The sequence below is a fragment of the Pseudomyrmex gracilis genome, unplaced genomic scaffold, assembly GCF_002006095.1.
Source record: "Pseudomyrmex gracilis isolate BER0280 unplaced genomic scaffold, ASM200609v1 scaffold_20, whole genome shotgun sequence".
Classification (NCBI taxonomy): Eukaryota; Metazoa; Arthropoda; class Insecta; order Hymenoptera; family Formicidae; genus Pseudomyrmex; species Pseudomyrmex gracilis.
Window position 1 is genome coordinate 632,466 of NW_018020604.1, and position 10,581 is coordinate 643,046.

The 10,581-nt window shown below is 37.0% G+C and overlaps 1 protein-coding gene across 5 annotated transcripts; it reads right to left on the reverse strand.

Moving 5' to 3' along the window:
• Positions 1-18: 18 nt before the first annotated feature.
• Positions 19-10,268, reverse strand: LOC109851792. Of its 5 annotated transcripts, none has more exons than XM_020422239.1 (13): positions 10,101-10,268; positions 9,417-9,769; positions 6,318-6,383; positions 4,448-4,792; positions 3,958-4,252; positions 3,178-3,319; positions 2,876-3,078; positions 2,262-2,748; positions 1,952-2,130; positions 1,623-1,778; positions 1,382-1,484; positions 615-1,243; positions 19-527 (listed from the first exon to the last, which is right to left on the reverse strand). In XM_020422239.1, exons 2-13 carry the CDS (start codon positions 9,446-9,448, stop codon positions 351-353), a joined length of 2,814 nt encoding a protein of 937 aa, XP_020277828.1. In that variant the 5' UTR covers positions 9,449-9,769; positions 10,101-10,268; the 3' UTR covers positions 19-350. The 5 variants fall into 5 exon arrangements, with proteins under 5 accessions (XP_020277828.1, XP_020277827.1, XP_020277826.1 ...); XM_020422238.1 differs by having other exon boundaries at positions 1,940-2,130; positions 9,417-9,711; positions 10,101-10,267; XM_020422237.1 differs by having other exon boundaries at positions 1,940-2,130; positions 10,101-10,267.
• Between the last annotated feature and the right edge of the window lie 313 nt (positions 10,269-10,581).

Consider the following 10,581-nt stretch of genomic DNA (forward strand, 5'->3'; position numbering starts at 1 on the left):
TTAGAACTGTATACAAGATATTCTGAATCATTTATATCTGTGTACACAGTAAACTGAATTTGATAAGTTGTTGATGTTATTAACATTTATTTTGTTTCAAATAACTGTGCAATATTGTTTGCATTTATATAAATTATAAGCGATAAAAACTAAGCAAATATTATTACATTAAGTGTTTATATTAATTTTATCATTATGATATAACGAAAGTTCGATTGATTTTATCTTGTCAAGGAGGCATAAATAAAGATATATAATGAAACAAGTTTTACAAACGTGAGTATGAGTAAAAAAAAACATTTGAATCTACGTTAATTTACAATTTAGAACAAATTAAATTGATAAAAAATTTACAATTCTGTCGTCTGAGATTCACTGTCTCCAATGGTTCCAATGGTCTCTGATAAATCTATGTAATCATCGAAAAGCATCAGATTACAATTTAATTGTGATCTACGTTTGTAATCATCGTCGATATAACATGTACCGTCGTTATTCTTTAGAGTAAATTGGCTACCGTCCGTATTCTATAACAAATATTAATGTCATAATAAGAACATCAATAATAGTTTAATAACTAAAACATGTATAAATTCAACCGTTTCTGTTCTTACATTTCTATTTTCCAAATTGAACGGCACTGGCACATTATTTAGTCTCGCGGGTAAAGAACGTCTTCTTATTTCGTCTTTTATAACAATATTTTTCGTGGTACTACCTACGTTGATATACCGCTTCTTATTCCGCTCAAAATCTATTTGATCTCGCTGCGGGATTGGCTTCTTATTCAGAGAGAATATTCCATTTTTCATTTCTTGGAAATTAGTTTTTGATTCTTGATCAGACAGTGATATTGGAGATTCGTTTGATATCTTACTGCTGAAACTAAACGTTTTACTTGCTATAAAAGCTTGATTGAAAATGTCAGTGTATTCTGAAGATGCTTTGTCAGTGTTTTCCGGGCTTGCGAGTTCACTCATTCCCAGAAAATTTTCGTTGTCAGATGTCGATGTCTCGATAACTTTAATGTTTTCGTTCTCGTTGTGTTTCGTTTCATATAGATCTTCAAACAATTGTTTCTTGCAGTTTTGTAAATTTTGTTCCACTAAACTCATCGCACGCTCAACAGCGTCTGTCGCAGTTCGTATGTCGTCTGACGACTTGTTTGAAGATACCAGATCAAATGCCACTGATTTTGACAATAATGTTTCCGCATCAGTTTTGATATTTTCAGTGTTATTATCTTCGTACACAAAATAAAAAATTAAAATAATTATATATTGTCCAGGATGATAGAACGATATGTAAAAAAAAGCGTCTCTTAATTTATTATATAAAATTTTTCCGAAAACAAAATTTATATGGATTTTTTTCAAATTACCATGTATTACATTATATGTAGTATTAATAGTAGTCGAATGTGGTTTGGAACATTGGGCTCTGTCACTGTCAATAACATGATTATCTGATTGTTGTGACAAATACTGAAAAAATATAAAATCGAATATAAAATAGTACCGAAATACTTTTCGCGCGGGCTTTTGACTGTAAGAAGTTTATATATAACGATATAAAACAATAATATATAAAATAAATATCTGTGTGTATTAGTGTATATATACTTCGTATTCTTTGCTATCACGATGCATCCGTGATATGCAAATTTCTTTCTCTTTTCTCCATAACGCTGATTCGTAAAAACTTTCAGCAGTAGGATGCAAAACCTGAGGTTGTATTATTGCTTGCTTAATGCTCTCAGACATATTCGTGTAAGGTGGCTGTTACGCAACACACATAAAAGCAAAGTAAAGATGAATAGAATGCTATTGAATTTACTCTCAAACATTATTGTGCGAGTTTATAGTGAATTTAGAGAAATTCTTAAGTTTCTTATATTGAAAACAATAAAAATTGAATTAAATCTATAGAGAAAAATTACCTTTCGGCGTACCACCTGTTTCGTCTTCTGTGTTGCAATCCCGTTATAATTAACAAACAACTTATTACATTTAGGTTCCATAGTAGTTTTGTGACTTGCTGGTTTACATGGTACGTAATCGATATTACTTTCATTATCGAGATTACTTTCATTATTTTCACTTAACAATATTGTGCTCGTAGCTTTTGGGCCTATAATAAAAAAAACAATAAAAAATTATCAAAAAAAAAAACTATTAATTGCAATATTCGAGGGAAATTTAACAGAATATTATAAAACTTAAAAAATAAACAAATCCTCAACATCTGTTTCTTCCACTTACCTTTGCTCAAGCGAGAGAACGGCTTGTTTCCAGAGAAGAAATGTTCCCTTCTACTAGCTATTAGTTCTTTCAGTCGTTTTATATTAGCACGGGCGTTACTCTTCTCGTCGATGTTTCCCACTAGTTTAGTAATATTTGCACAATGAACGCAAGGATTTATTTCCACCTTCACAGGACTTATAATACTCAATGAAGACGTCTCTGGTTTTTCAGTATTAATTTTGGAATCCAGCTTGCATTGTATTTCTTTGGAAATGACACGGCGACTGGAAGGGTTTTCTTTGGTCGGTGTGTGGTGTGATTGTTCGGCGAGTGGTTTTTGATTGAATATTGTAGTTCGTACGGGTGACGAAGGAGAGGAAGTTCTTCCACAGAATGTACCATCGTAAATGGTGCATTCCAAAGAATCCTTACTATTGTCAATGTTAGCACCAGTACTGTGCACACTTATAAACGTGGCTTCTCTTTCTTCTTCTTCGTGTATCATCTTAAAATAAATAAATTGCAAATCATGTGATCATTATTGTTATTCTCTCAATGAAACTCACTAATTTTTCAACACAAAAAGATATCGAAAAATACACATATATACATATTATATCAAAGAAATTTACCAGCAGCCTGTGAAGTTTCCTGCTTATTTTGTCCATGTCTAACGTTCTTTTCGCTTCGTCAGATTGCAACCCAATCTCTAATAAGTCACGAAGAGTCGGTGAAATTGACGGGATATTCTGCAAATTTAGACTGATATCGCGTCTTTGTATTGAATTGTGACGTTCTTCGTTTGACTGATCACATCCGTTCCATGGTACACTGCCTGTGAAATAATAAAAATTTCAGCTTAAACAACACCTATTATTAAAATATTTGTTTAAAGAACGACTATTATTAAAACAAACAAAGTAATATATAAAACCTGTGCACATTTCCCAAAGTAACAACATAAAGCAATAAACGTCGGTTTTTTTACTAGGATGTAATCCGTAGAACGTTTCCGGCGCTTGCCATTTGAAAATTTCCAGTCGCAGATATTTTTCGTAATCACGTTCAACGTAAACCTATTTAAAAAAAAAAATAACTCTAACTAAATCGTAAAGATTACAAAAGTTAGATCGACCAGATATCGTGTAATGTATTTTAAAGATTTCGGGAAAAATTGAAAGGAGACATTTATATATATTATTTTTTAAGTTCCTATTTTACAACTTTTCTACTTTTTGCTGTACAATATTGTTGTGATTTTACAATTCGGTATCCCGTAATGTCTCGTTTCGTCGTGAAAACTATAAATTTATCATATTTAATTGCGGTTTTATGATCCATGCTAGAGTTCCGCGTTCCAGACTGCGGGCGCGCGATTAGCATCGATACGGTACAGCGAATTTGTTCAAAAACGAACATTTTGTCGAAAACAATGCCGACTGTTTCCGTTGGTGAAACGCTCACGGGTGTGTCACGGAATCACGGATATGACGCGATCCGTTTTTTTTTTTTTTAGTCTATTCTGTCAGCAAAATTTTTTTCAATCAAAAATCGGTTTTAAATAACACATAAAATCGTCGCGAGACACGTGTGAATAATCATCTTCATTGTTCAGAAAATAAAACATAAAAATATATCTTCTATTCTTTCTTTGTAAAAAGAAATTTGATATTATTATAGTATAAGAAGAAAGTTTGTTCGTTTGTCTGCGTACGTTTGCTGTTTCCCTAGCTAGTTCCCATCCACCAAGCTTGACATTTCTGTCGGATGCGAAGTAAACGCAATGGGAACTGATTGCGCCATGGATATATCCGCGCATGTGGCAGTATTTCAACGCGTCCGCCAATTTTATGCCAATTTGTATGATTCCTTGCATATTTAATCGTTCGCCTTGATCGTGTATGTAATTGTACAATGTGCAGTCGACAGGCTCCAAAATAGAAACGATCCCGTGCTCGTCCGTATACGTTGTTGCCATTAACAGCAGTACATTGGGATGTCGTATCTCGCTGACGATAATAAAATTGCCTTTATTTTATATCATAAACAGACGCAATGCGCATAAAAATGCAGTTTTCTATTATAGTCATAAAACAATCAACAACTCTTCATTGAACTACTTTCATTGAACTACTGAGAGAAAGTGAAGATTTTAATGTATCTTCTTCTTGCACAACTGATAATTGGGCGCGAGCGGCTTTTACCTGAGAACTTCTATGTCTGCCTTTATCGCGTCGCGACACGCCGGAAAAACGTGTCTCTTCAGTGCGACTTTCGTATTGTGCCATTCCGCAGAAATCAGCTCGAGAGATCGGTTCTCCGTACCCGCTACGTTTCCGATCTCAAATATTTCGGAAGACCGTATATGCGGCACACCCGGAACAATCTGTTTACGTTTGTTGCTTGACTTTCGATTCCGATCTTTTTTAAAGATCCGCTCGTTGTTCTGCTCCTTGGGAAAATAAATCAGCCAGTCCGGATCGGTGATGTCTCTGTTTGGCGTTTTACAATTGTTTGCGAGCTGTTGCACTAAGTTTCGGTAATATTCACTGCGAAGAGAAGCATGCATTCAGTTAAATCTCAATCTAATCGGACGCGAGAAACGATTTTGATCGTAACTTATCGCGAGCAAAGAAACAAAATTCTTTTTGCGTAAAAAAACTCGACATTAACGCGTGATTTTTCGTGCTCCGCTCTAAAATTACAAATAAAATTAAAACCATTCTCTCTCAATGTGCGCAAAAATTACCGAGTCATGTTGAGGGCATTGTTCATAATTAAATCACGCGAAAACACAACACGTCGAAAATCTACTAACAACAACTCATCGAGGAGAAGAGGAGCGCACGCAAGAAGCGCACCGGTCACGATTATTCGCACAACTGAGGAAACAAAGTACTCGATGCACAACCGACCATAGTACAAAACGCCGGTATCGCGTCATGTCGATTATGCAAACGGCATCGAGTTCGTATATGTATATATTTTTCAGACACGTCAGACGGCTGTCTGTGTTTTATAGCTACAGAAAATGAACTTACAAACAATATTATTTCTCTGTCAGCAACACACATTATTTTTCAGTAATATACAAAATCTCAAGTTTTTTAAACACGACACATATAAAAACAAAATAAAACACAAAGTAAAAATGTTATCTTGCGGAGAAACATACGATTCTTAAAATATAAAAAATATAATCTCTCTGGAGATTGAAATGTTTATGCAATAAAAATTCGTACCTGGCGTCGAAAGGAGTTGGAAAGGCCATGATTGATGCGCAGAAACTTAGAGATATTCCATAAAATAAGGAGAACGATCTAATTTTTGCATAATCGACGCACAAACATTGATTCACGTATGTTTATTGTGACAAGAAAATATTATTTTAGAATAGAGTGTTACTTTTTCACGTGTATACATACGTAGAGTGGCAAACTTTTTGTTTACAAGGGGATCAAGAGGTATATACTTACTGTAGAATAAAAAAAAACACATAATTAATACATTCTGCATCTTATGAAAAAAAACATTTACACAAAAGTGTGTAAAACAAGTAAACGAGTGAAGAGAAACAAACAATATCTACAAAATACGTACTTTAATAACAAACACAACAAATCACACAACATACAAAGTTATTGAACACGATCGATTATCAATGTCAAGTTATTTATATATATATTTTTACATGTGTTCTTTTGTTTTTAACAAACACTTTGTTCATTCTAACCCTATCTGAGACATCGGACGCCGAAATATGACGCGAAGTGTAAACATTTAGTTAGAAAAATACATCGCGATTATCTCGCGATAATACAGAGCGCGATCTCTCGAATCTCTCCGGACGATTGCGATTAGATCTAATTCTCCCGTATGTCGAGTGGTGGCGCTGTCCGCGCCGCAAAAGCGCGCCTAAAATTTTTCAAGTTGCGCCGTCGAAATTTTTGGTGGTTTCGGTCTGACAAGTCGCGGAACGAATTGCTGCAAAACTTTGTGTGCGGAATAAATCGAATCTGACTAATTAATTAATTCGCATTTACGAGTGACATCCGAGAAGACATCTCCACTTACTTGCTGCTTTGCAACACCAGAGGAGACGAAGGTTGCGTGCGATCCTTGTCCGCCCGAGCAGCTATCCTGAAAAATCGAACAACAAAGGTATGTTTGAAATTTCTTTCCTCTCTCTCTCTTTCTCTAATATAATGTCTAATAAGAAAAGGTCGTCGATGTCAGTGGAACAGGAGGTCTCGATCATAAAAGAACGAAAGAAAAATAAAAAATCAGAAAGATCGCCGAAGCATGCAAAGTTTTACGGCGGTCGTGAAATTGATCCGCGAGCTTGCACTTTCTCTAACGATTCGGCCATCTTTTACGGTTCACAGAACGCCGGCTATATCTATTATGTGCTTCGCGCAATGCAATTTTATTTTAGATTCACGTTTTTCCCTCTCCGTTTCTTTTATTCGCGATCGAGAACTGACTATTGTTATGCGGCGGACCTTTCGTGAACTCGTAGACACGACGCGAAGAGACACGCTCGTAAAATACATAACACATCGTCGTTTTTGCGAAATATTAGAAATATTATAAAGTAAATGTTTTTAGAATCGCGGAAAAAAAAATTAATTAGAATAATTTTCTATTACGCGTGGTCACATCATTATCGTTGATGCAAATGATATTTGTTTAGTATTTCGTGATTACTCATTACCGTTTTCCCGGCATTGTGCTCCTCTCTCGTGAGAAAAACAAATTACGCTCGACACACAACGACAAAAATATTTTAACTTCGAAAAGCGGACGATGTGTGTGTTCAAATTCACTTACTTTTTGGCCGATTTGAATACAAACAGTTTCCACATGTCGCATTTGTTTGTTGCGAAAAACGTTTGTTCCGTGCCGACTGTGATCTCGTACTAATCTCTCGCAAGTAAGATCTCGCCAGTCTTTAAAACCTTCAGCTAACCTTGAAAGCTAAGCGCGAAAAACGAATCGAATTATCGTAAATATTGCCTCTCGCTTTTTTCAAAACAACGAAAATTTACATTCGAGATCTGTGTGTTATCGATTTTCAAGTCAGTCGGTTTTTAATGAGATCAAAGAGAAATAGATTGCGTGTCGTGTAAACACACACACACACGCACTCGTCCGTCAGCTACGATCGTCAACTTGCAAAGTAGTTCACTTCCGCGATTAACGTTCGTCTAATTAGAATAAACCGTGCCTGTCTAGCGAGCGATCAACGTGACTGATATATTCCTGAACTCGCCCATCGATAGCACAGCACGCAATTTGCGAACACACATAATAGTTAGTGCGTCTCGCGTTACAAAACGTATTTCACGGTTATCAGAAACATTTTCTTCTACGTACGATTCCGCTGGTTGCTGATTGCCAGTTTTGAGAGACGGCGTAGAGAGAAAACGGCGTAGAGAGAAAACGCATAATTACGTTTGTGTGAGCCGGCATTTTTCCGACGACTACGTCGCGAATTAATCTCGACGAGATAGAATTGCCAATTGCGCATAAATTAATAATTCGCGAGAGAGAAGATGTCGGTCATGAGGCGATCGACGAGTGCTCTCGATTTTTCCGATTAATTTGCATACCGTTTGCAAGGTTTCCTCACATCCGTTCTCCTATATACGGACTACGAAAGTATCGCGCGCGTGCGATTAGAATGCGCGTGCAATAAATACAAACAAACCCGGTTACGTGAGCCCCGACGACACTAAACACCGATTTGTCTCATCTCGACAAAATTTGTTCGTCGTAAAAGTTGACAGATGTTGTTTCGAACGTCTTCCGAGACAATAAGAACATCTTCAATCTCTGTGTTCTGTGCGCGACGATCAAAGATTTGTCCGATTTCAAAAATTGTTAAACAATTAAGATCAGATTTGATCCCGCGGGAATCGACGCAGCTAACCGCGTCGATTTGAAACAAAAACAAAGAGTAGTAAAATTGTGCGATCCCGTGACGAACTCTCTTTCTTGAATGAGACTTCTTTTTGCGATCTTTTCGCTCAATGAGGCAAACGGTTCGTTCGCTCAATTCTGATTTCGTGACTTTTAAGAGATAGCGGTGCAATTTTTATAGCTTACGCGTATATAAAAGCCAATCTCCACAATCTCGCGCGGCTTTACGAGGAGATAATAGCGGTCATCAGAGAACCGGCGAACTGGTTAAAATCCCTCGAGTTAACGGTGCTCGAAACCATGGGAGGGAAGGGGGGGACCTCGGCCTATTCTTTTGTACGTAATTAGCCCGTGTCTTCGATACGCTTCAACTTTTCGGAACATTTTCTCGGAGTGGAAAGTAGTCGAGAGCTTTTGCACGACGCGCCGGAGAAACTCGGAAGTGTAACCATACATGTATATATATATATATCTCTTTCCGCGTGTTCTTCCGCTTTGATGTTTGATTCCGATCGGACGCGATTATACGCGTCTCCTGTTTGCGCAGACGCAAAAGTGAAACGTGAGCTAATATCGTTCTTTATATAAAGTTATCTTTGTATAACAACGAGATTAAAATGTCTATCTCTCGTTTCTCTCGGCCCCAATCTCTCTAGTCCAAGCGGACTCGATAACGATTCATTTTCTTGCTCTGTCACACATCGGTCGAATTCGCTTTCGAGAAAAAAAAAAAAAATTAAAAGTGTGCAATGAGAAAAATTGTCTCTTGAAGATCCAATTTGTTTTGAAAAATTCTATCACGCGCGTGTTCTGTGAAGACGAAATAAAATTTTCTGTGTGTTTAAAGGCAATCAATGTCAACTTGTTGTACGCATTGATTAACTTGATCGTTTTTATCAGCCTGATTACACGACATTGGCGACCTTCACCTTTTTCAACGTCATCGTCGTTCTGGCGTAAACGATTCGATACAAATTCTCGTTCGTTTTCCTCAAATTAGGAAATGACTCGAATTGTTTGTCGGAGAGATATACAAAGTATGACAACACACGCGCGTGATCGTTATTCAAAAAGTACTTGAGTCACGATAATTTAACCGAAAGACCAGAACTGAACGCAACAAAACTCAAATTGAAGCGCGCAAGAACTTTTTCCTCTCCTTAGTTCACACTCGACGATATTTTTCACACCGGTACTCTTGTCTTCATTTTTTTTCCGCTATTATGTTTTTGTTTTGATTTTTTAACTTACTTGAACCATCTGGCTATCTTGCGTACACCCATGTTGCACGTGGTTGTGATCGCACGTGGCGACGCGAAATTAAAAGGTGACCGACGTCGCGATCCCGACTGATACTCGACTTGAACAACGTGCAACGAGAATCGTCGAGAGTGCGGCGCGATCTTCGCTTCCCTCTCGCAACTGAGCTTGCTAAACTCGGCGACGGTGTGCTCGCCGGTTCCTCAGTTAAGATAAGTCCAACAGGCTTGTTGTTTTGGTTCCCGCCTCGTTCCTCGCGTACTGTTGCTTTCCAATGTTATTGACACTACCATGTCAAAGTTAACAATAAACGCGTGAGAATTGTTGAAGAAACTCCATTTCATCTATGTATGAAATTTTATTATTATTTCTATGCAAACATTTGTTATGCAATATTTGTAACGACACATAAATTAAAGTTAAATAGAACATAAGACAATTGCACAAAGATATTGCGATTGGAGTATATCCAACAATTTTAAAACGCGACTTGTTGTTGATGTTACACAATGATGTTAAAAATTTCAAAGAATTGAAGTTAAAAAAAAGTAAGCGTGATAAAATCACAAAAAATAAAAGCGTAAAATCATAGACATTGTGTAATTACCTGACAGTACGTGTGTGTGTGTCTGCATTGTATTTGTTTTTAATATTAGGTATGTGCTTAATAATTACCGTTAGATAACATCATTCAGACGACGGCGACTGTGGTGCAATTGTGTGCTATTCCCGCGACAAATTAAGACTGGAAATCTTGAATTCTTTGTCTCTCTCTCTTTCTCTCTTTCTCCTTCCTAGACAGCGCACACACAATTACGCAAGTTGTCGTTTTGAAACTAGCGGGCTTTGTGTAGAATCCTCGCGCGTAACGAGCCGCTCTGATATCGCGTTCAGACACTTCGCGGGCATTGCGTGTTTTTCGTCGGTTTGTTTGACGAGGGAACACACGGTACCAGCATAATCGTTGCGATAACTGATAACGCGTAATTACAACCGGCAAGACAAATTGTAAAGTCGAACCGCCGCGTGTGGGACGAAGTATGTATTTTTTGTTACTTGAAAACGCGCGACACTGTGCCAAGTAATTTCGTACGATTTAATTTTCTTCGAGCAGTCAATTTTTTTATCCGTGCTATCTCGCTGAAACTTTTAAATT